This window comes from Oncorhynchus nerka, linkage group LG22, assembly GCF_034236695.1.
Source record: "Oncorhynchus nerka isolate Pitt River linkage group LG22, Oner_Uvic_2.0, whole genome shotgun sequence".
Classification (NCBI taxonomy): Eukaryota; Metazoa; Chordata; class Actinopteri; order Salmoniformes; family Salmonidae; genus Oncorhynchus; species Oncorhynchus nerka.
Window position 1 is genome coordinate 90,617,338 of NC_088417.1, and position 27,601 is coordinate 90,644,938.

General features: G+C 44.8%; 1 protein-coding gene across 7 annotated transcripts in view; it reads right to left on the reverse strand.

Moving 5' to 3' along the window:
- LOC115120192 (spermatid perinuclear RNA-binding protein-like) overlaps positions 1 to 27,601 on the reverse strand; it is a 186,320-nt gene that overhangs the window by 13,687 nt on the left and 145,032 nt on the right. For 6 of the 7 annotated variants that reach the window (XM_065007564.1, XM_065007567.1, XM_065007565.1 and 3 more), the window contains 9 exons: positions 23,018 to 23,112; positions 21,293 to 21,388; positions 19,405 to 19,516; positions 16,884 to 16,981; positions 14,598 to 14,784; positions 12,131 to 12,339; positions 6,868 to 7,011; positions 5,134 to 5,268; positions 703 to 849 (listed from right to left, as the gene is read on the reverse strand). In XM_065007564.1, the coding sequence (XP_064863636.1) occupies positions 703 to 849; positions 5,134 to 5,268; positions 6,868 to 7,011; positions 12,131 to 12,339; positions 14,598 to 14,784; positions 16,884 to 16,981; positions 19,405 to 19,516; positions 21,293 to 21,388; positions 23,018 to 23,112 (1,223 nt within the window). The remainder of the gene's footprint in view (positions 1 to 702; positions 850 to 5,133; positions 5,269 to 6,867; positions 7,012 to 12,130; positions 12,340 to 14,597; positions 14,785 to 16,883; positions 16,982 to 19,404; positions 19,517 to 21,292; positions 21,389 to 23,017; positions 23,113 to 27,601) is intronic. The other variant, XM_065007569.1, reaches the window with a different exon arrangement.

The following is a 27,601-nucleotide window of genomic DNA, read 5'->3' on the forward strand; positions in this document are numbered from 1 at the left end:
CCTACTACAGGACAGTTGGAACCCTACAGGACAGTCTTTCAGGAACAGGGTTGGAGTGAAACCCTACAGGACAGTTACTTTCCAGGAACAGGGTTGGAGTGAAACCCTACAGGACAGTAACTCTCCAGGAACAGGGTTGGAGTGAAACCTTACAGGACAGTAACTCTCCAGGAACAGGGTTGGAGTGAAACCCTACAGGACAGTAACTCTCCAGGAACAGGGTTGGAGTGAAACCCTACAGAAACCCTTGGACAGGACAGTAACTCTCCAGGAACAGGGTTGGAGTGAAACCTAACTCTCCAGGAACAGGACAGGACAGTAACTCTCCAGGAACAGGGTTGGAGTGATACCCTAACTCTCCAGGAACAGGGTTGGAACCCTCTAACTCAGGAACAGGGTTGTTGGAGTAACTCTCCAGAAACCCTACAGGATACTCTCCAGGACAGTATCTCAGGATCCAGGAACAGGGTTGGAGTGAAACCCTACAGGACAGTAACTCTCCAGGAACAGGGTTGGAGTGAACCCTACAGGATGGTAACTCTCCAGGAACAGGGTTGGAGTGAAACCCTACAGGACGGTAACTCTCCAGGAACAGGGCTGGAGAGCCCTGCTCTAAAAAATGTATATTGCTAACTGACCACTCAGACTCCTGTAAACAGAAAGTGTTGATAGCTGATCAGAGAGACAGTACTGCTAACGTACAGAGTGTTGAGGGATGATCTTCTTCTTCTTGATAGCGGTGGCGTTGGGACCAGAGAACAGTTTCTCCAGAGCAGCCAACGCAGCGGATGCCTTCGCTACCTTCTTATTAGGCCCCGCCCCACGGAACTTCTGACCATCCACCTCCACCTGGAGACCGAGGGAGACACACACACACACACACACACACACACACACACACACACACGTAAGCATGTGTTGGGTAAAGAGGAGCTGATCAGATGTGTCTGTTGAGTTTGAATCGATAAGGATTTTTATTTTATTTACTCATCTAATATGTATATAATGTATACTGTATACTTCACTATCTATTCTTCACTATCTATTGCATCTTAGCCACTCTGTCACTGCCCATCCATATATTTTATACTTATATATTCTCATCCCATTCCTTTACTAGATTGTGTCTATTAGGTTGTGTTGTGTAATTGTTAAATATTACCTGTTAGGTACTGCTGCACGGTCAGATCTAGAAGCACAAGCATTTCACTACACTCGCAATAACATCTGCTAACCACGTGTATGTGACCAATAAAATTTGATCTGATTTGATTTGAACTTCTGTTTTGCTACAGGATATCCTGTATGTCCAGTGGTATAGAGATATCCTGTATGTCCAGTGGTATAGTATAGAGATATCCTGTATGTCTGGTGGTATAGTATAGAGATATCCTGTATGTCTGGTGGTATAGAGATATCCTGTATGTCTGGTGGTATAGTATAGAGATATCCTGTATGTCTGGTGGTATAGAGATATCCTGTATGTCTGGTGGTATAGAGATATCCTGTATGTCCAGTGGTATAGAGATATCCTGTATGTCCAGTGGTATAGAGATATCCTGTATAGAGATATCCTATGTCCAGTGGTATAGAGATATCCTCTGGTGGTATAGTATCCTGTATGTCTGGTGGTATAGAGATATCCTGTATGTCTGGTGGTATAGTATAGAGATATCCTGTATGTCTGGTGGTATAGTATAGAGATATCCTGTATGTCTGGTGGTATAGAGATATCCTGTATGTCCGGTGGTATAGAGATATCCTGTATGTCTGCTGGTATAGTATCCTGTAGAGATATCCTGTATGTCTGGTGGTATAGTATCCTGTAGTCTGATATCCTGTATGTCTGGTGGTATAGTATAGAGATATCCTGTATGTCTGGTGGTAGTAGAGATATCCTGTATGTATGTCTGGTATCCTGTATGTATAGAGATATCCTGTATGTCTGGTGGTATAGTATAGAGATATCCTGTATGTCTGGTGGTATAGTATAGAGATATCCTGTATGTCTGGTGGTATAGTATAGAGATATCCTGTATGTCTGGTGGTATAGAGATATCCTGTATGTCTGGTGGTATAGAGATATCCTGTATGTCTGGTGGTATAGAGATATCCTATATGTCTGCTGGTATAGTATAGAGATATCCTATATGTCTGGTGGTATAGTATAGAGATATCCTGTATGTCTGGTGGTATAGAGATATCCTGTATGTCTGGTGGTATAGAGATATCCTATATGTCTGCTGGTATAGTATAGAGATATCCTGTATGTCTGGTGGTATAGTATAGAGATATCCTGTATGTCTGGTGGTATAGTATCCTGTATGTCCGGTGGTATAGATATCTGGTGGTATGTCTGTATGGTATAGAGATATCCTGTATGTCTGGTGGTATAGAGATATCCTGTATGTCTGGTGGTATAGAGATATCCTGTATGTCTGGTGGTATAGTATAGAGATATCCTGTATGTCCAGTGGTATAGAGATATCCTGTATGTCTGGTGGTATAGAGATATCCTGTATGTCTGGTGGTATAGAGATATCCTGTATGTCTGGTGGTATAGAGATATCCTGTATGTCTGGTGGTATAGTATAGAGATATCCTGTATGTCCAGTGGTATAGAGATATCCTGTATGTCTGGTGGTATAGAGATATCCTGTATGTCTGGTGGTATAGAGATATCCTGTATGTCTGGTGGTATAGAGATATCCTGTATGTCCAGTGGTATAGAGATATCCTGTATGTCCAGTGGTATAGTATAGAGATATCCTGTATGTCCAGTGGTATAGTATAGAGATATCCTGTATGTCTGGTGGTATAGAGATATCCTGTATGTCTGGTGGTATAGAGATATCCTGTATGTCCTGGTGGTATAGAGATATCCTGTATGTCTGGTGGTATAGAGATATCCTGTATGTCTGGTGGTATAGAGATATCCTGTATGATATCCTGTATGTCTGGTGGTATAGTATAGAGATATCCTGTATGTCTGGTGGTATAGGTCTGGTGGTATAGAGATATCCTGTCTGGTGGTATAGTATAGTATAGAGATATCCTGTATGTCTGGTGGTATAGAGATATCCTGTATGTCTGGTGGTATAGTATCCTGTAGTCTGGTGGTAGATATCCTGTATGTCTGGTGGTATAGTATAGATAGTATGTCTGGTGGTATATCCTGTATGTCTGGTGGTATAGAGATATCCTGTATGTCTGGTGGTATAGAGATATCCTGTATGTCTGGTGGTATAGTATAGAGATATCCTGTATGTCTGGTGGTATAGTATAGAGATATCCTGTATGTCTGGTGGTATAGAGATATCCTGTATGTCCAGTATGTCTGGTGGTATAGAGATATCCTGTATGTCTGGTGGTATAGTATAGAGATATCCTGTATGTCTGGTGGTATAGTATAGAGATATCCTGTATGTCTGGTGGTATAGTATAGAGATATCCTGTATGTCTGGTGGTATAGAGATATCCTGTATGTCTGGTGGTATAGAGATATCCTGTATGTCTGGTGGTATAGAGATATCCTGTATGTCAGTGGTATAGATATCCTGTATGTATAGAGATATCCTGTATGTCTGGTGGTATAGTATAGAGATATCCTGTATGTCTGGTGGTATAGAGATATCCTGTATGTCTGGTGGTATAGAGATATCCTGTATGTCTGGTGGTATAGAGATATCCTGTATGTCTGGTGGTATAGTATAGAGATATCCTGTATGTCTGGTGGTATAGATGTCTGGTGGTATAGATATCCTGTATGTCTGGTGGTATAGAGATATCCTGTATGTCCGGTGGTATAGAGATATCCTGTATGTCTGGTGGTATAGAGATATCCTGTATGTCTGGTGGTATAGAGATATCCTGTATGTCTGGTGGTATAGTATAGAGATATCCTGTATGTCTGGTGGTATAGAGATATCCTGTATGTCTGGTGGTATAGAGATATCCTGTATGTCTGGTGGTATAGAGATATCCTGTATGTCTGGTGGTATAGAGATATCCTGTATGTCTGGTGGTATAGAGATATCCTGTATGTCTGGTGGTATAGAGATATCCTGTATGTCTGGTGGTATAGAGATATCCTGTATGTCTGGTGGTATAGAGATATCCTGTATGTCCAGTGGTATAGTATAGAGATATCCTGTATGTCTGGTGGTATAGAGATATCCTGTATGTCTGGTGGTATAGAGATATCCTGTATGTCTGGTGGTATAGAGATATCCTGTATGTCTGGTGGTATAGTGGTATCCTGTATGTATAGAAATATCCTGATATCCTGTATGTCCAGAGATGGTCTGGTGGTATAGAGATATCCTGTATGTCTGGTGGTATAGAGATATCCTGTATGTCTGGTGGTATAGAGATATCCTGTATGTCTGGTGGTATAGAGATATCCTGTATGTCTGGTGGTATAGAGATATCCTGTATGTCTGGTGGTATTGTATTGCTACTGGTGCTGACTAATGACACCAGCCAGAGGAAGGATCTGTAGCTTCAACACCTGTATCCATCAGGAGAAACACTACATGTCAGGTGTGACATACTTGACCTTCGCAAAGTCACTGAGGTGTGACAGAAAACATCACAGCTGAGCAGAGGGAGGAATGACTGGATGGGACAACACTACACTGCTCTGGAGGGAGGAATGACTGGATGGGACAACACTACACTGCTCTGGAGGGAGGAATGACTGGATGGGACAACACTACACTGCTCTGGAGGGAGGGAGGAATGACTGGATGGGACAACACTACACTGCTCTGGAGGGAGGAATGACTGGATGGGACAACACTACACTGCTCTGGAGGGAGGAATGACTGGATGGGACAACACTACACTGCTCTGGAGGGAGGAATGACTGGATGGGACAACACTACACTGCTCTGGAGGGAGGAATGACTGGATGGGACAACACTACACTGGTCTGGAGGGAGGAATGACTGGATGGGACAACACTACACTGTTCTGGGAAAGACTGATGTAGTATCTGATGAGCTAGTAGTATGCACCAACCTCCATTGAGTTGTATCAAAGTTCTTAGACAGTCAGTGTGTGTGTGTGTGTGTGTGTGTGTGTGTGTGTTATATACTGTTCCAGTGGAGAAACGGCCGGTGCATTCCTCACCTCCATGGCAAAGCGTTTGTCATGGCTGCCCCCGCTCTCTGATATGAGCTCGTACTTCAGACCTCTGCGTTTCTCATTGAGCTCCATGACGGGGTTCTTACCGCTGGTCGTCAGAATAGGACCCTGAGTTCGGACCTGCGAGACCACAAGAACAGAATAAAAATATCATTACAGACAGATAACATAACCAGCAACACTGGATCAACAGAGAATCTACACTATATATACAAAAGTATGTGGACACCCCTTCAAATTAGTGGATATGGTTATTTCAGCCACACCAGTTGCTGACAGGTGTTTAAAATTGAGCACACAGCCATGCATTCTCCATAGACAAACAATGGGTTTCCATGGCCGAGCAGCCGCACACAAGCCTAAGATCACAATGCGCAATGCCAAGCGTTGGCTGGAGGGGTGTAAAGCTCGCCGCCATTGGACTCTGGAACAGTGGAAACATGTCCTCTGGACCGATGAATCATGCTTCACCATCTGGCAGTCCGATGGACGAATCTGGGTTTGGCGGATGCCGGGAGAACGCTACTTGCCCGAATGCATTGTGCCAACAGAAAAGTTTGGTGGAGGAGGAGTAATAGTCTGGCACTGTTTTTCATGGTTTGGGCTAAGCCCCTTAGTTCCAGTGAAGGGAAATCTTAACACTACAGCATACAATGACATTTCTGTGCTTCCAGTTGGAAGGCACAAAGTGCGGTCCATACAGAAATGGTTTGACTAGATCGGTGTGGAAGAACTTGACTGGCCTGCAAAAAGACCTGACCTCAACCCCATTGAACACCTATGGGATGAATTGGTATGCCGACTAAGAGCCAGGCCTAACCACCCAAACTCGGTGCCCGACCTCACTAATACTCTTGTGGCTGAATGGAAGCAAGTCCCAGCAGCAATGTTCCAACATCTAGTGGAAAGCCTTTCCAGAAGAGCGGAGGCTGTTATAGCAGCAAAGGGTGGACCAACTCCATATGAATGCCCATGATTTAGGAATGAGATGTTCCACGAGCAGGCGTCCACATACTTTTGGTCATGTAGTGTATATTGCTTCTGGTGGCCTTGCGTGCGCGTATGTGTGTGTGCGCGTGCTCGTTACGAGACAGGGACATTTTCATTGTTCATTTATTATGGATACCCACATACATGTAGGTATGTTATGCTCATCAAAAACAATGCCGACCATTCTGTCTCCATGTACCAGAATGCTGCCGTTGGTAACAACATTCTCACCTTTACTGTTGAGGCTGCAAGCTCTACCAACAAAATATGATCTAGCACTCTGGTACCCTGCAAACCATGACCCATTTTGTATTCTACATGATTCAAATGCAATGGAGTCCATTGTCCATGTTGTAAACGGCTGCTGTTCATAGAAGGATGCCAAGAAGCTGCTTAAATACCAGCCCCTCGTGGCACGCTGGGATGCCTCGGGTGTAGGTGCAAGCTGGTGGCGCTGATATTTGGCAGTCTCGGCCAGGTACACAGGCTTGCAGGGCGTGGCCTCCAGTATGCGGGCCTGACAAAAAACTAGGGCAAAGCAATTGTCTAGGTACTGCTCTGTTTCAGCTGTCGTGGGCAGCCTAGCTGTTTGGACAAGGAGATTCTTTCTGTACCCTTGAGTGCCACGCATACAGGGACCTTTGAAATGTTTGGATCCTTTTCTTGTACATTTGATTGGTGGATTCAAATAAAGTATGTAGAGTGTGTGTGTGTGTGTGTGTAGTGTACCTCCAGTGTATTTGAGCTGTCTGAGTGTGTTGTGTTATTGCTGTGTGTGGACGATTCACTCCTCCCCTCTCCGTCTGACTTCTCGTCTGCACTGCAGTCCAGGTCCGTATCAAACCCTGTAGGGTAACCCATCGCCTGAAGGACCTAGACAGAGGAGGAGAGAAGGAAGAGCGATAGAGGGAAGTGGAGCAGGATTAGAAGAGAAAGAGGAGGAATGAGAAAGTGGGGAGGAATAGATGGAGGAAGAGGAGATGAAGAGGAATGAAAGCAAGTCAGGCACAACTCCATATTCAACCACTTCTGATTCCTTCCTCTAAAACTATCCCAATGTTCATTCACTTCTTAACAATACTACTGTCGGTCCTGAATTCCGGATCTGAGTGACTGAGTTTAATCTCCAACACTGTACTACTATAATAGCAGGTGCCATTCACCAGCAGGCTAATTCACCAGCAGAAGCACAGTACAGTTGGGGCTTCTGTAGTCAGTGGACCGGTACCTTTCTCTGTATGGATGGAACAGGAACACCCTTTGTGTCTGACCCAAATTGGTGATTGTGCTGCAGCTGGACACACACACACACGCACGTAAACATGCATACACACACAGTCGTCTGAGTCTGAGTTTAGTCCATCTACAAACACTTAGCCTCTACACATTAACTCAGAGGAACCTGTTAGCAGAACATGGATTTTATTAACAAAAGGTAAACAAATATGTTTGCTTTACGGAACTTTCTTGTTGTTGCAGTTTTACAGCTAATTTCCTGCAATTCTAAACATTTTGCATGACTCATTCCATGTTAATATTGTATTTGAGTGAGAAATCAATGTGGGGCCTTGAGGTGCCCTGCGTGCTAGGTCGGTAATTCGGCCATGATTAATTACAAGTTTAGATAGCTGGCTAGACTAACTAGACTAATTTACCCCAAAAAACAAAGTAGTACTGACATGGGCTGATTTATACTAGTCATTAGCAGTCCTCTTATCCAGAGCCACTTACAGGACCAATTAGGGTTAAGTTCCTGGCTCAAGAGCACATCGTCAGAGCCTTGTGGGCTCCGGGATTCGAAACAGCAATCTTTCAGTTACTGTCCCAACGCTCTAACCGCTAGGCTACCTGCCTCCTAACTGAGTGACATGTTACAAGAGGAGAACTGCTGATGCACAACCAAGTTTCAAAACATTTTAACTCTCAACAGTTTTTCGAAAACATTACAGAGGTCCAGACCTCGGTGTCCTCAGCTACGTCCCTGCGTGTCCCTGCGCGTGCCCTGCGCGTGCGTCCCTGCGCATGCGTCCCTGCGCGTGCGTCCCTGCGCGTGCGTCTCTGTGCATCCCAGATCAAAGCAGCACAGGACCTTTTATGGCAATCGTTGGAGGATAGAGGATCATCCCAGCTCTATGCTTGGGAGAGTCTCTTTGTTCACAACGACTTTGGGATTACACGGATTTGGCCGCCTTACCCCACAGTATCCAGTAGTGGGGCGGGCGAGGAGGGGGGGTTAGAGTCATCCCTGTGTGACCACAACTGGAGCCCAACAACACAACACTGCATGACCGACACTTGCACTCCACTCCTCTCCTCACACAACAGATGTGTCTGAATCGCATACTTCTCTCCTCACACAACACAATAGATGTCTGAATTAGATGTCGGCCGATTAATTAGGGCCGATTTCAAGTTTTCATAACAATCGGAAATCGGTATTTTTGGGCACCTTTATTTAACTAGGCAAGTCAGTTAAGAACACATTCTTACTTTCAATGACGGCCTAGGAACGGTGGGTTAACTGCCTTGTTCAGGGGCAGAACGACAGATTTTCACCATGTCAGTTCGGGGGATCCAAAACGTTTTGTTTTCAAAATGATAGTTTCCGGATTCGACCATGTTAAATGACCCAAAGGCTCGTATTTCTGTGTGTTATGCTATAATTAAGTCTATGATTTGATAGAGCAGTCTGACTGAGCGATGGTAGGCAGCGGCAGGCTCGTAAGCATTCATTCAAACAACACTTTTGTGTGTTTTATGCCAGCAGCTCTTCGCAAGCAAAGTGCTGTTTATGACTTCAAGCCTATCAGCCTAATGTCTGGTGTAACCGATGTGAAATGGCTAGCTAGTTAGCGGGGTGCGTGCTAATAGCGTTTCAAACGTCACTCGCTCTGAGACTTAGAGTAGTCATTCCCCTTGCTCTGCGTGGGTAACGCTGCTTTGAGGGTGGCTGTTGTCGATGTGTTCCTGGTTCGAGCCCAGGTAGGGGCGAGGAGAGGGATGGAAGTTATACTGTTACACTGGCAATACTATAGTGCCTATAAGAACATCCAATAGTCAAAGTAATATGAAATACAAATGGTATAGAGATAAATAGTCCTATAAATACTATATTAACAACAACCTAAAACCTCTTACCTTGGAATATTGAAGACTCATGTTAAAAGGAACCACCAACTTTCATACGTTCCCATGTTCTGAGCAAGGAACTGAAACGTTAGCTTTCTTACATAGTACATATTGCACTTTTACTTCTCCAACACTTTGTTTTTGCATTATTTAAACCAAATTGAACATGTGTCATTATTTACTTGAGGCTAAATATATTTTTATTGATGTATTATATAAAGTTAAAATAAGTGATCATTCAGTATTGTTGTAATTGTCATTATTACAAATACATTTTTTTTTTTTAAATCGGTATCGCTGTTGAAAAATCATAATCAGTCGACCTCTAGTCTGAATCGCATACTTCTCTCCTCACACAATGCAACAGATGTGTCTCTGGCCTACTAACTTACTTATCTTATACAATCATATTACCTATCTGTCTGTCTAGACTGTGACCCTGTGTACAAACACTAATGCCTCAATGCTGTTGCTACTATACAACTATTAGTACTATCTAGTAGTTCTATCACACCGACCCGACCTGAACCAGATGTTTAGCTTCACAGTCCTTTCTAACAACGCTCCATCTACTATGGTGAATGTGTAAGCAGGCCGGCGAAGTACAGCTCAGCTCAGTAGTCTGAACAGCCTGCAACACTCCCACACTGTACACTGCATTGTAAAACACACTCACAAATCAATATCAAATGTTATTTGTCACATACTTCAAAAACAACAGGTGTGGACCAATAGTGAAATGCTTACATACGGGACCTTCCCGACATTACAGAGAAAGGTAGAATAATAATAACACTATGAGTAACTTAGTTATATACACTGGGTACCAGTACTGAGTCAATGTGCAGGGCTACGAGGTCATTGAGGTAGAAATGTACATATAGGTACAGTAGGGGTCAAATGACTATGCAACAGGATAGATAATAAATATTAGCAGCAGCGTTTGATGAGACAAAAGAGTTAGTGCAAAACGGGTCAATGCAGATAGTTAAATAGTTAACCAATATCTACTCTGACTAACTATTTAGCAGTCTTATGGCTTGGGGGTAGAAGCTGTTCAGGGTCCTGTTGGTTCTAGACTTGGTGCATCGGTACTACCTGCCGTGCGGTAACTGAGAGAACAGTCTATGACTTGGGTGGCTGGAATCTTTGAGAAATGTTCAGGCCTTCCTCTGACACCGCCTGGTATAGAGGACCTGGATGGTAGGGAGCTCAGCCTCAGTGATGTACTCGGTCGTACGCTCCACCCTCTGTAGTGCCTTGCGGTCGGATTCCAAGCAGTTGCCATACCAAGTGGTGATGCAGTCAAGATGCTCTCAATGGTGCAGCTGTAGAACCTTTTGAGGATCTGAGGACCCATGCCAAACCTTTTCAGCCTCCTGATTGGGAAGAGGCAGTGTCTTGACTTCTTCACGGCTGTCTTGGTGTGTCTGGACCATGTCAATTCCTTTGTGATGTGGACACAGAGGAACTTGAAGCTCTCGACCTGCTCCACTACAGCCCTGTCGATGTGGATGGGGGCGAGCTTGGCATTCTGTTTCCTGTAGTACAGGATCAGCTCCTATCTATTGCTGACCTTGAGGGGCAGGTTGTTGGGATACGTATGTACGTCCGGTCACTGTGGGGACGACGTCGTCGATGCACTTATTAATGAAGCCGGTGAATGATGTGGTAAACTCCTCAATGCCTTCGTATAAATCCCGAAACATATTCCAGTCTGTACAAGCAAAACAGTACTGTATCTTAGAATCCGCTTCATCGGACCACTGGTACTTCCAGTTAGAGTTTTTGCTTGTAAGGTGGAATCAGGAGGATGGAGTTACGGTCAGAGGACAAGGGAGAGCCTTGTATGCGTTTCTGTGAGTGGAGTAAAGGTCATCTAGATTTTCTCACCTCTAGTTGCACAGGCGACAGGCTGGTAAAAAATGTTTCCTACATTAAAATCACTGGCCACGAGAAGCGCCGCCTCTGGGTGTGGATTTTCTTGTTTGATTATGGCCCTATGCAGCTCGTTGAGTGTGGTTTTAGTTCCAGCATCAGTTTGTGGTGGTAAATAGACAGCTCTGAAAAATATAGATGAAAACTCTTGATATATAGTATGGCCTACAACTTATCATGAGGTACTCTAACTCAGGCAAGCAAAAACTCAAGACTTCCATAATATTAGAGATTATGCACCAGCTGTTGTTAACAGAGAGACACACTCCTCCCCCCTCATCTTACCCAAGGCTGCCGACTGTTCTTGACGATACATGGAAAAGCCAGCGAGATGTATATTATCCATGTCCTTGTTCAGCCACGACGCCGTCAAACATAGAATATTACAGTTCTTCAGGTCCTGTTGGTAGGATAATGTTGAACAGAACGTCAAGTTTGTTCTCTAGTGACTAAGTTTGCTAACGGGACAGAGGGTAGAGGCGGTTTATTATCTCGCCAACGTATTTTGGTCAGGATGCCGGCTCGTCTGACTCTTATGCGCGGTGGCTTCCTCTTTAAAATCACGGGCATTAGGGCCTGGTCCGGAGAAAGCAGAATGTCCATAGTTGCCGACTGGAAGTAGAAATTGTAATCCGAGGTTATTGATCGCTCTTCTGATCTCCAGAAGTGATTTTCAGTCATAGGAAATTAATGGCGGAGACATTATGTACAAAGAAAAGTTAAGATCAGCGTAATTAAAAAAAATATATAGTAGAATTGATCAGGAGCCTGTCAAACGGCTGCTATCCACTGCAGTGCCATCTCAGTTGACCAGGGGCCCTCTATTTAGCCCCTTCCCCCTCCGACCCACACGTTTTATTTACCTCCCCTTCCCAACATGTATCCACCTCTCCTCTCAGTCACCTGGCATATAGGGATCTTTTACCTTCACAGCAACATGCAGCTTGGCGGTTTTCTTGGAGGAGCCTGAGGCTTCGTGCACAGTGCTGTCTACGTCTACAGACATGGTAAAGACAGGAGCATGGACCGGGCCGGACTGGGACAGCAGCTTGTACTGCAGACCTGGACGTATCTGATTCAGACGCATCAGAGCATTCATTGGTTGGTTGGTGTCTATTGCTTTGCTGTCGAGGACTGGAGGATAGGTGGAGTAGAGAAAGAGTAAAGGAGAGACAACGAGAGAGAGAGAGAAAGGAAGACAGAGAGTGATAGAGAGAGAAAGGGAGACCGAGAGTGATAGAGAGAGAAAGGGAGACAGAGAGTGATAGAGAGAGAAAGGGAGACAGAGAGTGATAGAGAGAGAAAGGGAGACAGAGAGTGAGAGAGAGAAAGGGAGACAGAGAGTGAGAGAGAGAAAGGGAGACAGAGAGTGAGAGAGAGAGAAAGGGAGACAGAGAGTGAGAGAGAGAAAGGGAGACAGAGAGTGAGAGAGAGAGAAAGGGAGACAGAGAGTGAGAGAGAGAGAAAGGGAGACAGAGTGAGAGAGAGAGAAAGGGAGACAGAGAGTGAGAGAGAGAAAGGGAGACAGAGAGTGAGAGAGAGAAAGGGAGACAGAGAGTGAGAGAGAGAAAGGGAGACAGAGAGTGAGAGAGAGAAAGGGAGACAGAGAGTGAGAGAGAGAAAGGGAGACAGAGAGTGATAGAGAGAGAAAGGGAGACAGAGAGTGATAGAGAGAGAAAGGGAGACAGAGAGTGATAGAGAGAGAAAGGGAGACAGAGAGTGATAGAGAGAGAAAGGGAGACAGCGAGAGATACAAGAGAGGGTAAACAAAATAACAATCAACAAATGTCTTAAATACATGGTGATATTATAAATGCTTATTCACAGAACACTGTACCTGAGAAGTTGCCTTGGAGCTTTTGATTGTGTTTTTGAATATTAGAAAAGGGGACCCTTGCTTCCAAAGTAGAGCTGGGCGGTAATACCTTATTTTACTATATAACGGTATTGATGCACTGACCGGTTTGGGTTTTTACTTCACCTTCTCTAACGGTACTTGAATGTTTGGTTTGTTAAATGTGATAAGCTGTGTGTAACGTCTATTTTTATAGTTTACTCCCCTACTTGAGTCATCCCTCTCACTCTCTCATTGCCCCTTTCCACATAGTCCTAGCCCCGCCCCCCGTCACTCAAGGAGCGCATTTGTTGTTGCTTGCCCACGAGACACTTTCACTCAGTCTGCATGGTCAATGCAGCACATGCAACAATGTTGATGACAACAATGTTGTTTCCAATTTGATTTTAATATACATCCACAAGCGTTCTATAATTACAATATTAGTTTGTGTTTCTTACATCTGCAAACAGCTAGTTTGTATTTTCTTAGCAAGTTAAGCTAAATCGTGTTAGTCACTAATGCTAATCGCTAGTTAGCTGGTGAGTCAGAGCAAACGTAGCTCGCTAATACAGCCTGATACCAGTATTGGTGGAGGCCTAAATCAGCATGTTGTTTGTGCAACAGTATCTTCTAAATCAAAGAGGAATAGGCGAAGCATGAATATGTTGGCTACATGAATAAAGATTTAATGTAGCCAAAGATTATAGGGTCCCCGAGGAAACACGGAACATCACTTTGGATCCTAGCCTGTCACAATAACTCATCCATGGCATTTTCATTTGTTGTCATGTCAAACAACACTGTATTCAAAGTGCCCACTATTATATTCTAACTATAGAATTATAATAAACATTATATTTCCATGATTCCAACAGTTCTCCCAAGTGTTTTAATCTAATTCCCAATTGCAACATTTGGTTAAATATAAGGCCTAGTATTTTGCCCATATCGTGGCAGCGTGGAAATGATCTCAAATGAGTGCAGGAAATGCAGAACTTGATGAAATGCAGGAAATTATTTTTGGTTGAAGTTGAATTAAACAGTATAAAACAATCAGAATGGAGAAAGACTCATTGAAATCACTGAGAATGTATGTGTTGCCACCCTGGGATCACTCACTACTCAAAAAGCAAATTTAGAACTTGTATTAGTCAAAAGCATAAAATACCATCAAAAATGTGAAAAATACCATCTATATGATATGATATTTTGGCCATATCGCCCAGCCCTTTTCCAAAGACCATCATTTCTGCCTAATTCTAACATAGTAGCACTACCCAACCACCATCTCAAAACACAGAAACAGTTTGATCGAATCCTCAGACAACAGCTTCACATTCTGACTGTGATGTGTGGTTGTGTGCACTATTCTATTCCAGAAGCTCATTGCTAAATCGGTTTCCTTCTAACACGTTTATTATAGCCTGGTCCTAGATCTGTTTATTCTGTATAGCCAACTAGAGAAACTACTGGCCGTAATTGTAAGTAAGTTTATCTTATATTATCACATGGCCCAGGTCAAATGACTGAGCAAGGTCAGGGGAGCAGAGCTGACCTTTCCTCAGGTTCCTCTTCATTTTCTTGATGAGGTCTTTGTCGTCCGTGGGCCCGTCCTCATAAGGCCTCTTTAGCCCAGAGCCATCCCTGTCTGACCAGGGGTACTTCTGGGGTTTACTAGAGGGGAGAGGGTCCATCTCCAGCACCTTGTAGATCTGACCAAACGCCATCAGTCTCAGGGCGTGCTGAGAGAGAGAGAGTGAGTGAATGAGTGAGTGAGTGGTGAGTGAGTGAGTGAGTGAGTGAGTGAGTGAGTGAGTGAGTGAGTGAGTGAGTGAGTGAGTGAGTGAGAGAGTGAGAGAGTGAGAGAGAGAGAGAGTGAGAGAGAGTGAGAGAGAGATAGAGAGTTGAAAAAGACAGAAAGACTTAACAACAGACTAAGGAGGAAAGAGACAGGCAGGAGGACAGACACAAAGATAAAGACAGGACAACTGGAGTGTAGTCTAGTGGACCACACATCTCCAGACCACACATCTCCCCCTGGCGATGGTGGTTCAAAGCCCCTCAACTGTCTACTGTCTAAAACAGACAGTAGAAATACATTTAAATAAAACAAATGTTTTTACTGTTGTTTGTTTTTATGCCATCACAGTTGCCAGGTGTCACTGGGTTTACTTAAAAACAGTGGCTCCAGTACTAACTCCAGGTAAACAATACAAGAAGATTATTTGAGCAGCACTTTGCTGTGGCTGAGACTAGTGACATAGAGAAGCTATTGGGTCTTCATGGTTCACTGTTTCTATGACTATGTCTGCAGGGAAATATATTGTGGATATCGTGATTGGCAGTTTAACACCACCTGTTCGTCACTGAGAGAATGATGAAAGGAGAAGAAGCACAGACTTACCTAAGATAAAATAGATGCCTTTGGGGCTGCACGCACGCACGCACACACACACACACCTCCATTCTCTCTCTCTCTCTCTCCATCCTTCTTCTCTCTATCCTCTCTATATCCTCTCTCTCAAAAAAACTGTCTATATAACATCCCACAATTGACAGTGAATGTCAGAGCAAAAACCACTATGAGGTCGAAGGAATTTTCCGTAGAGCTCCGAGACAGGATTGTGTTAAGGCACAGATCTGGAGAAGGGTACCAAACAATGCTGCAGCATTGAAGGTTCTCAAAAACACAGTGGCCTCCATCGTTCTTAAATGGAAGAAGTTTTGAACCACCAAGACTCTTCCTAGAGCTGGCTGCCCGGCCAAACTGAGCAATCGGTGGAGAAGGGCCTTGGTCAGGGAGGTGACCAAGAACACGATGGTCTCTCTGACAGAGCTCCAGAGTTCCTCTGTGGATATGGGAGAACCATCTAGAAAGACAACCATCTCTGCAACACTCCACCAAGGCCTTTATGGTAGAGTGGCCAGACGGAAGTCACTCCTCAGTAATAAGCACATGACAGCAGTAAAATGACATTTAAAAAACAGATTTTAAAAAACACCTTATGGAACAGCAGGGACTGTGAAGGAACACAAACATTGGCACAGACACACAGAGATCTAACATCTCTGGAGAGACCTGAAAATAGCTGTGCAGCGATGCTCCCCATCCAACCTGACAGAGCTGGAGAGGATCTGCAGAGAAGATATATACAGGTGTTGCAGTCATACAGGTTTGCCAAGCTTGTAGCGTCATACCCAAGAAGACTCGAGGCTGTAATCACTGCCAAAGGTGCTTCAACAAAGTACTGAGTAAAGGGTCTGAATACTTATATAAATGTGATATTTCAGTTTTAATTTGATATAAATTAGCAACAATTTTTAAAAACATATTTTTGTCATTATGGGGTATTGTGTGTAGATTGGTCTGAACACTTTCCGAATGTAAATACACATAAATACGGGTTCACACACACACGTCCCAGGGGTAATGAGGCAGTGCTTTTCCATGCTCATCATTAAGGTTCAGATCCTGGGTGGGAGGCGGTGAGGCTGGATTGATAAGATGTGTATCGATGCGGTCCCACTCCACTCACCACAGCCCAGATAAGAGTAGGTAGCTGAGCAGAGCATCTTTAAGGGCTCTCCCCTGTCTGACATGAGTCTAATCTCCAGGCTACAGAAGAGATAAGTGGATGGAGTCCCCCTGGCCAGCTGCTGTCAACACGAAACACTCACTACAGAGGACTACCTGGACGCTATAGGTAATGGCCTCCAGGAATGACCGACTGGGTTGAAACCTAGGTCTCCTGCATGCCACAAGACTGTGTTAGCCCACTGAGCTAAAGCAAGGTTATATATCCCACGAGTTATAAGTGACAGGTGTGAAGTGAGGTGTTACCTGTGCATTGTAGGTGATGGCCTCAGCCTCCTCGTCTGTCATGGCCGTCAGGGTGTTGGTCAGCTTCTTCTCACATGGGTCGTGTAACCCTGGTCCTCCTGGGGGTCGGAAAGAGACTTTATTCAAAAGTGGCATCGTCAATGAGAAATCATATTCTGGTCTTTCCTTACAATATCAATACAGTATCATAACGTTCCAACCCTTCCTGTGCTTTCAAAACTACAGATCTCCCCCCTCCTCCTCATTTCCCACAGTCCTCCCCCTTCCCCCCCACCTCCTTATTTCATACAGTCCTCCCCCTCCTCCTCTTAATTTCATACAGTCCACCTCCTCCTTCCCCTTCCCCCCACCTCCTTATTTCATACAGTCCTCCCCCCTCCTCCTCTTAATTTCCCCACCTCCTTATTTCCTACAGTCCTCCCCCCCCCCCCCACCCTCCTTCCCCCCATTTCATACAGTCCTCCCCCTTCCCCCCACCTCCTCATTTCCTACAGTCCTCCCCCTTCCCCCCACCTCCTTATTTCATACAGTCCTCCACCTTCCCCCCACCTCCTTAATTTCATACAGTCCACCTCCTCATTTCCCACAGTCCTCCCCCTTCCCCCCACCTCCTTATTTCATACAGTCCTCCCCTCCTCCTCTTAATTTCATACAGTCCACCTCCTCCTTTCCCACAGTCCTCCCCCTTCCCCCCACCTCCTTATTTCATACAGTCCTCCCCCTCCTCTTAATTTCATACAGTCCACCCCCTCCTTATTTCCCACAGTCCTCCCCCTTCCCCCCACCTCCTTATTTCATACAGTCCTCCTCCTCTTAATTTCCCACAGTACAGTCCACCTCCTCCTTATTTCCTACAGTCCTCCCCTTCCCCCCACCTCCTAATTTCAGACAGACCTCCCCCTCCTCCTTATTTCCTAGAGACCCCCCTCCTCCTTATTTCCTACAGACCCCCCTCCTCCCTCCCCCCTCCTCCTCCATATTTCCTACAGTCCTCCCCCTTCCCCCCACCTCCTTATTTTATACAGTCCTCCCCCTCCTTATTTCAGACAGACCTCCCCCTCCTCCTCCTTATTTCAGACAGACCTCCCCCTCCTCCTCCTCATTTCCTACAGACCTCCCCTCCTCCTCCTGATTTCATACAGACCTCCCCTTTCCCTCCTGATTTCATACAGACCTCCCCTTACCCTCCTGATTTCATACAGACCTCCCCTTTCCCTCCTGATTTCATACAGACCTCCCCCTCATTTCATACAGTCAGCCCCTCCTCCTCCTTATGGCATACAGTCCTCCCCCCATTCTCATTTCATACAGACCTCCCCCTCCTCATTTCATACAGACCTCCCCATTTCATACAGACCTCCCCATTTCATACAGACCTCCCATTTCATACAGACCTCCTCAGACCTCCTCATTTCATACAGACCTCCTCATTTCATACAGACCTCCTCATTTAATACAGACCTCCTCATTTCATACAGACCTCCCCCTCCTCAGACCTCCCTCATTTCATACAGACCTCCTCATTTCATACAGACCTCCTCATTTCATACAGACCTCCTCATTTCATACAGACCTCCTCATTTCATACAGACCTCCTCATTTCATACAGACCTCCTCATTTCATACAGACCTCCTCATTTCATACAGACCTCCTCATTTCATACAGACCTCCTCATTTCATACAGACCTCCCCTCCTCATTTCATACAGACCTCCCCCTCCTCATTTCATACAGACCTCCCCCTCCTCATTTCATACAGACCTCCCCCTCATTTCATACAGACCTCCCCTCCTCATTTCATACAGACCTCCCCCTCCTCATTTCATACAGACCTCCCCCTCCTCATTTCATACAGACCTCCCTCCTCATTTCATTTCATACAGACCTCCCCCTCCTCATTTCATACAGACCTCCCCTCCTCATTTCATATTTCAGAGACCTCCCCTCCTCATTTCATACAGACCTCCCCTCCTCATTTCATACAGACCTCCCCTCCTCATTTCATACAGACCTCCCCCTCCTCATTTCATACAGACCTCCCCTCCTCATTTCATTTCACAGACCTCCCCCTCCTCATTTCATACAGACCTCCCCCCTCCTCATTTCATACAGACCTCCCCCTCCTCATTTCATACAGACCTCCCCCTCCTCATTTCATACAGACCTCCCCCTCCTCATTTCATACATTTCATACAGACCTCCCCCTCCTCATTTCATACAGACCTCCCCCCTCCTCCTCATTTCATACAGACCTCCCAATCCTTCTCCTTATTGACTGTTCGCTCAGGTGAACTGAATGAGCCTCTCATTCTTACATCATTCAATACTAATGAGTTAGTATTAAAATATCAATATCGTAAAATCAACCTGATCATCAGAAAGCATTAACAGGATTGTTGTTTTCCCATTTCTGGGAAGAGACAGTGAGTAGAGACAGACAGACAGAGCGAGCGAGAGAAAGAACAAGAAAAGAGAGACAGAAAACCTAGAAGAGAGAGAGCGAGACTGGTAGGTACTGTACCTGGAAGCAGGATTCCCGAGGCGAGACACTCCATGACTCTACGTAGGGCTTCCCCTGCACCCAGCGGCCGGTTACACGTGGCTATGGCCTTCTCACAAATCAGCTCCAGGGGCTTGGGATGAGAAGGAGAGAGATCAAGATTAAGTTCGGGATTAAGTTCAAGTAAGGACAGAGAGATCAGAGCAGCTGTTAGTGGCACACAACCCACTTTTGTTCGGAGAGATTGTTAATGGAAACATTGAAGAATACCTATATGCTGGAGTTTCTTTATTTTTCAAATGCAGTTTATTATTTTCTCCTTGCGACTGGGAATATGCTGGATGTGCAAACTACACCTGTACACTAGTGATGAGCGGGTTGACTAGTAACCCGCAGTCCCTACGGTTATATCATCGGGTTGACTCATAACCCGCAGTCCCTACGGTTATATCATCGGGTTTACTCATAACCCGCAGTCCCCACGGTTATATCATCGGGTTGACTCATAACCCGCAGTCCCTACGGTTATATCATCGGGTTTACTCATAACCCGCAGTCCCCACGGTTATATCATCGGGTTTACTCATAACCCGCAGTCCCCACGGTTATATAGGCGGGTTTACTCATAACCCACAGTCCCTACGGTTATATCATCGGGTTTACTCATAACCCGCAGTCCCCACGGTTATATCCACGGGTTGACTCAGGCGTCCCCACGGTTATATCATCGGGTTGACTCATAACCCGCAGTCCCTACGGTTATATCATTGGGTTTATGGAGGGGCGGGTTATATCATCGGGTTGACTCCATAACCCGCAGTCCCCACGGTTATATCATCGGGTTGACTCAATGCCTTTATATCATCGGTTTACTCATAACCCGCAGTCCCCACGGTTATATCATCGGGTTGACTCATAACCCGCAGTCCCATTGACGGTTATTCTTTCACTTATTTTACCCGGTCCCCATCTGTCATTAGTGGGTAAGCCTAAAATAGTCCCCAGGGCTATATAGGTTTACTCATAACCCGGTCCCCAAATATAGCTCATAACCCACAGTCCCCACGGTTATATAGGCGGGTTTACTCATAACTCACAGTCTCCACGGTTATATCCACGGGGCAGGCGGGTTTAGGGTCATGAAATATTGTGTGGATGGAGGGCGGGTGGGTGGCGGGTTGAATAAAGAGAAAACAATGCCTTTAAAAAACGATGTATCATTTTTGTGTTAATTGATATCTGTAGGCTACATTGAGGTTTTTCTTTCATTATTTTAGGTTATCTGTCATTAGTGGGTAAGCCTAAAATATAGGGCCTAACTGTACGGTCACCAAATAGCCTACACGCCATTCACCAAATAGCCTACACGCCAATCACCAAATAGCCTACACGCCAATCACCAAATAGCCTACACGCCAATCACCAAATAGCCTACACGCCAATCACCAAATAGCCTACACGCCAATCACCAAATAGCCTACACGCCAATCACCAAATAGCCTACACGCCAATCACCAAATAGCCTACACGCTAATCACCAAATAGCCTACACGCTAATCACCAAATAGCCTACACGCTAATCACCAAATAGCCTACACACTAATCACCAAATAGCCTACACACTAATCACCAAATAGCCTACACACTAATCACCAAATAGCCTACACACTAATCACCAAATAGCCTACACACTAATCACCAAATAGCCTACACACTATAAGCAGAAACATATCTAAATGAGACAAAAGAAAATCCTGCGTCCCCCCTTAAAAAAATTGTTCCGCCGTCTCTGACTAGCCTACAGCACATTTTCTATATTGGCTGGTTAGGGTCGGGTGCAGGCCTGTGGATGGGTTGTACCCCCTTTCAACTGTGCAGACTGTGACAGACTTTCTACAGACAGACTCACCCATCCTTTGAGTGGCTCCCAGACTGGCAGTCTATTGCTCATGTCTCTTAGGATCCTGAGGATGATGACACACGACTTCAAGCCGTTTACTCTGGCCTGAGAGGAGAGGGAGAGGAGGTAACAACGATATGAGTACAATAGGAGTACTACTGTACAATGTCAGTGAATGAAACGTTAGTAAATGGAGCTGAATAGTCCGGAACTAAGTTGTGGTTTTTGTTGCATTGTTGAGTTGAGAGTGGTAGAAAAAAGGTGTACAATTGTGACAGTCAGGCAGGTTTCAGAACAGCCAAAAGAAAGGTAAGCATTGACAATTGTGACAGTCAAGCAGGTTTCAGAACAGCCAAAAGAAAGGTAAGCATTGACAATTATGACAGTCAGGCAGGTTTCAGAACAGCCAAATGAAAGGTAAGCATTGACAATTATGACAGTCAGGCAGGTTTCAGAACAGCCAAATGAAAGGTAAGCATTGACAATTATGACAGTCAGGCAGGTTTCAGAACAGCCAAATGAAAGGTAAGCATTGACAATTATGACAGTCAGGCAGGTTTCAGAACAGCCAAATGAAAGGTAAGCATTGACAATTATGACAGTCAGGCAGGTTTCAGAACAGCCAAATGAAAGGTAAGCATTGACAATTATGACAGTCAGGCAGGTTTCAGAACAGCCAAATGAAAGGTAAGCATTGACAATTATGACAGTCAGGCAGGTTTCAGAACAGCCAAATGAAAGGTAAGCATTGACAATTATGACAGTCAGGCAGGTTTCAGAACAGCCAAATGAAAGGTAAGCATTGACAATTATGACAGTCAGGCAGGTTTCAGAACAGCCAAATGAAAGGTTTCAAGCATTGACAATTATGACAGTCAGGCAGGTTTCAGAACAGCCAAATGAAAGGTAAGCATTGACAATTATGACAGTCAGGCAGGTTTCAGAACAGCCAAATGAAAGATAAGCATTGACAATTATGACAGTCAGGCAGGTTTCAGAACAGCCAAATGAAAGGTAAGCATTGACAATTATGACAGTCAGGCAGGTTTCAGAACAGCCAAATGAAAGGTAAGCATTGACAATTATGACAGTCAGGCAGGTTTCAGAACAGCCAAATGAAAGGTAAGCATTGACAATTATGACAGTCAGGCAGGTTTCAGAACAGCCAAATGAAAGGTAAGCATTGACAATTATGACAGTCAGGCAGGTTTCAGAACAGCCAAATGAAAGGTAAGCATTGACAATTATGACAGTCAGGCAGGTTTCAGAACAGCCAAATGAAAGGTAAGCATTGACAATTATGACAGTCAGGCAGGTTTCAGAACAGCCAAATGAAAGGTAAGCATTGACAGAGCACGATTGAGAGATGAAATGAATGAGTCATTTTTGTATGAGAGAAAAGTATTGTTTGGTCATATTTTGTCAGTCAGGAAGGTTTCAGAACAGCCAAAATAAACAATTGCTTTTGTAGCCTTACAATTCTCTCGCTCTCTCTCTCTCAGCTATTGTACTACACAGAGCATGATTGAGAGATTACATGAATGAGTCATTTTTGTATGAGAGAAATTGATTATTTTATCATAAGAATGTTTTCAATTATAGTTTGCAGATAGCTGCCATTTCAAATAAATTATATATTTTGATTCATTTCATTGATTAATTTGATTCATTCATGTTCCTATGATCATAAGGCTACAATAACAATGGCGAGGTTAAGTAGAACTGAGAGCCAACCTGGAACCATTTGGCATGTCGTAGAGCCGCCAGGGCCACCAGGCATCTGTGTCTGTCCAGCATGTCTGCAGGGTCGGACAGCTCAACACCCTCCACTGGTGAAATAAGAATGGGATATATATATATATATATATATATATATATATATATATATATATATATATATACACACTGTACCGCTCAAAAGTCTGGGGTCACTTAGAAATGTCCTTGTTTTTGAAAGAAAAGCACATTTGTCCATTAAAATAACATGAAATTGATCAGAAATACAGTGTAGACATTGTTAATGTTGTAAATGACTATTGTAGATGGAAACGGCAGATTTCTTATGGAATATCTACATAGGAGTACAGAGGCCCATTATCAGCAACCATCACTCCTGTGTTACAACGGCACGTTGTGTTAGATAATCCAAGTTTATCATTTTAAAGGGATAATTGATCATTAGAAAACCCTTTTTGCAATTTTGTTAGCACAGCTGAAAACTGTTGTTCTCATTAAAGAAGCAATAAAACTGGCCTTCTTTAGACTAGATGAGTATCTGGAGCATCAGCATTTGTAGGTTCGATTACAGGCTCAAATTGGTCAGAAACAAAGAAAACTCATCAGTCTATTCTTGTTCTGAGAAATGAATAAACTTAAGATCTCGTACAACAATATGTACTACTCCCTTCACAGAACAGCTCAAACTGCCTCTAACCAGAATAGAAAGAGGAGTGGGAGGCCCCAGTGCACAACTGAGCAAGAGGACAAGTACATTAGTGTCTAGTTTGAGAAACAAATGCCTCACAATTCCTCAACTGGCAGCTTCATTAAATAGTACCCGCAAAACACCAGTCTCAACGTCAACAATGAAGAGGCAACTCCAGGATACTGGCCTTCTAGGCAGAGTTTGTCTGTCCAATGTCTGTGTTCCTTTGCTTATCTTAATCTTACATTTTTATTGGCCAGTCTGAGATATGGCGTTTTCTTTGCAACTCTGCCTAGAAGGCCAGCATGCTTCACGGTTGGGATGGTGTTCTTCGGCTTGCAAGCCTCCCCCTTTTCATCCAAACATAATGATGGTCATTATGGCCAAGCAGTTCTATTTTTGTTTCATCAGACCAGAGGACATTTCTCCAAAAAGTACGATCTTTGTCCCCATGTGCAGTTGCAAACCGTAGCCTGGCTTTTTTATGGTGGTTTTAGAGCAGTGCCTTATTCCTTGCTGAGCAGCCTTTTATGTCGATATATAGGACTCGTTTTACTGTGGATATAGATACTTTTGTACCTGTTTCCTCCAGCATCTTCACAAGGTCCTTTGCTGTTGTTCTGTGATTGATTTGCACTTTTCGCACCAAAGTACATTCATCTCTAGAAGACAGAACGCGTCTCCTTCCTGAGCGATATGACGGCTGTGTGGTCCCTTGGTGTTTATACTTGCGTACTATTGTTTGTACAGATGAACGTGGTACCTTCAGGCGTTTGGATATTGCTCCCAAGGATGAACCAGACTTGTGGAAGTCTACAATTCTTTTCTGAGGTCTTGGCTGATTTCTTTTGATTTTCCCATGATATTAAGCAAAGATGCACTGAGTTTGAAGGTAGGCCTTGAAATACATCTACAGGTACACCTCCAATTGACTCAAATTAAGTCAGAAGATTCTAAAGCCATGACATAATTTTCTGGAATTTTCCAAGCTGTTTAAAGACACAGTCAACTTAGTGTATGTAAACTTCTGACCCACTGGAATTGTGATGCAGTGAATTATAAGTGAAATAATCTGTCTGTAAACAATTGCTGGAAAAATTACTTGTGTCATGCACAAAGTAGATGTCCTAACCGACTTGCCAAAACTATTGTTTGTTAACAAGAAATTTGTGGAGTGGTTGAAAAACAAGTTTTAATGACTCCAACCTAAGTGTATGTCAACTTCTGACTTCAACTGTATCTTTTATTTTTTTTATCCACAGATTGTGAGTCAATATAACTAGTGTTATATTATTTATTGACTGACTATGGCTTTTATTTTAAGTGAATTCCTGAACCTGTGACCAGAAACAAGCTACATAGGGGCAATAGCATGAATACATGTTGCCTATCTATCTTTATAGAATTTAAAGCAGAAGTGCATTCACATCTATCATTCTATTTAAATGGCCTTGTTGAGTAACAGTCTGTCTCAGAAGAAGCCCCTCCCACTCCCTTCCCTCACCAGCCAGCCACACCAAGTGCTCACTAGTGATCTGGTGCCATATTCGGATGTAAATGGTCTGGCTCTCCCTTCCCTCACCAGCCAGCCACACCAAGTGCTCACTAGTGATCTGGGGCCACATTCGGATGTAAATGGACTGGCTCTCCCTTCCCTCACCAGCCAGCCACACCAAGTGCTCACTAGTGATCTGGGGCCACATTCGGATGTAAATGGACTGGCTCTCCTTCCCTCACCAGCCAGCCACACCAAGTGCTCACTAGTGATCTGGTGCCATATTCGGATGTAAATGGTCTGGCTCTCCCAGCCAGCCACACCAAGTTCCTAGTGATCTGGTGCACCAGATGTAAATGGACCAGCCACACCAAGTGCTCACTAGTGATCTGGTGCCATATTCGGATGTAAATGGTCTGGCTCTCCCTTCCCTCACCAGCCAGCCACACCAAGTGCTCACTAGTGATCTGGTGCCATATTCGGATGTAAATGGACTGGCTCTCCCTTCCCTCACCAGCCAGCCACACCAAGTGCTCACTAGTGATCTGGTGCCATATGCCTCTCCCTTCCCTCATGCTCACTAGTGATCTGGGGCGGATGTAAAGCCACACCAAGTGGTCTGGCCACATTCGGATGTAAATGGTCCTCTCCCTTCCCTCACCAGCCAGCCACACCAAGTGCTCACTAGTGATCAAGTGCTCACTAGTGATCTGGTGCCATATTCGGATGTAAATGGTCTGGCTCTCCTTCCTCACCAGCCAGCCACACCAAGTGCTCACTAGTGATCTGGTGCCATATTCGGATGTAAATGGTCTGGCTCTCCCTTCCTCACCAGCCAGCCACACCAAGTGCTCACTAGTGATCTGGGGCCACATGATCTGGTGCCATATTCGATGTAAATGGTCTGTAAATGGTCTCTCCCTTCCCTCACCAGCCAGCCACACCAAGTGCTCACTAGTGATCTGGTGCCATATTCGGATGTAAATGGTCTGGCTCTCCCTTCCCTCACCAGCCAGCCACACCAAGTGCTCACTAGTGATCTGGGGCCACATTCTGGATGCTAAATGGTCTGTAAATGGTCTCTCCCTTCCCTCACCAGCCAGCCACACCAAGTGCTCACTAGTGATCTGGTGCCATATTCGGATGTAAATGGTCTGGCTCTCCCTTCCCTCACCAGCCAGCCACACCAAGTGCTCACTAGTGATCTGGGGCCACATTCGGATGTAAATGGTCTGGCTCTCCCTTCCCTCACCAGCCAGCCACACCAAGTGCTCACTAGTGATCTGGTGCCATATTCGGATGTAAATGGTCTGGCTCTCCCTTCCCTCACCAGCCAGCCACACCAAGTGCTCACTAGTGATCTGGGGCCATATTCGGATGTAAATGGACTGGCTCTCAATGCAGCGTGTCATCCAGAGTGGGCAACATTAATCCCTTGAAATGGTCATGGTCTTTCAGCGGAGTACAGACAGAACTAGGACTGATGGTCGGTTCATAGACATTACCATCCAAAGTGGCAAGGCACGGCAGGCAATTTTACACCCTTAGAGCTAAATGTATGTTGAGACCAAACCAATCATATTGTTTCCATCTTCATATCAATCATGCCTCACTTTCTAATCAATGCAACGGTATTCGACCCTGGAAATGTCTGTGTTCTTTCAACTGTGTACACTGAAGACACACTGTGTACAGGCTGTGTACACTGAAGACACACTGTGTACAGCCAGCAGCCTGGGTTCAGTCTTCTGTGTAATATTGAGCCGTTCCTCACTGGGACAGGGTCCTTGACCCGTCTGTCTCTCGCTAGAAATACGTTGGGTACGAGAGGGGCTTGTCGTTCACTGTGATCTACAGCCGTACCCGTATCACCTCTTATTTAGACCTTACTGTCGAGCAGGATGGAGCGGGAACACGATGGATGGCTCCGGTATTGATTTGTCGGGTCTAGATTCCCTCCCCCCACCTCCCGTCCCTTTGAAATTAGAATTTTGTTTCCTTTCGGAATTGACTGGATTTGAACCCCATCTCTGTCTCTCATGCAATCTCATCCTGCTTAGTCAGGGTTAGTGATGGCCTGTTCAGTTAGCCCCGCAGCTGTGTTTAGTTAGCCCCGCAGATGTGTTTAGTTAGCCCCGCAGATGTGTTTCGTTAGCCCCGCAGATGTGTTTCGTTAGCCCCGCAGATGTTTCGTTAGCCCCGCAGCTGCGTTTAGTTAGCCCTCTAGCTGCGTTTAGTTAGCCCCCTAGCTGCGTTTAGTTAGCCCCCTAGCTGCGTTTAGTTAGCCCCCTAGCTGCGTTTAGTTAGCCCCCTAGCTGCGTTTAGTTAGCCCCCTAGCTGCGTTTAGTTAGCCCCCTAGCTGCGTTTAGTTAGCCCCCTAGCTGCGTTTAGTTAGCCC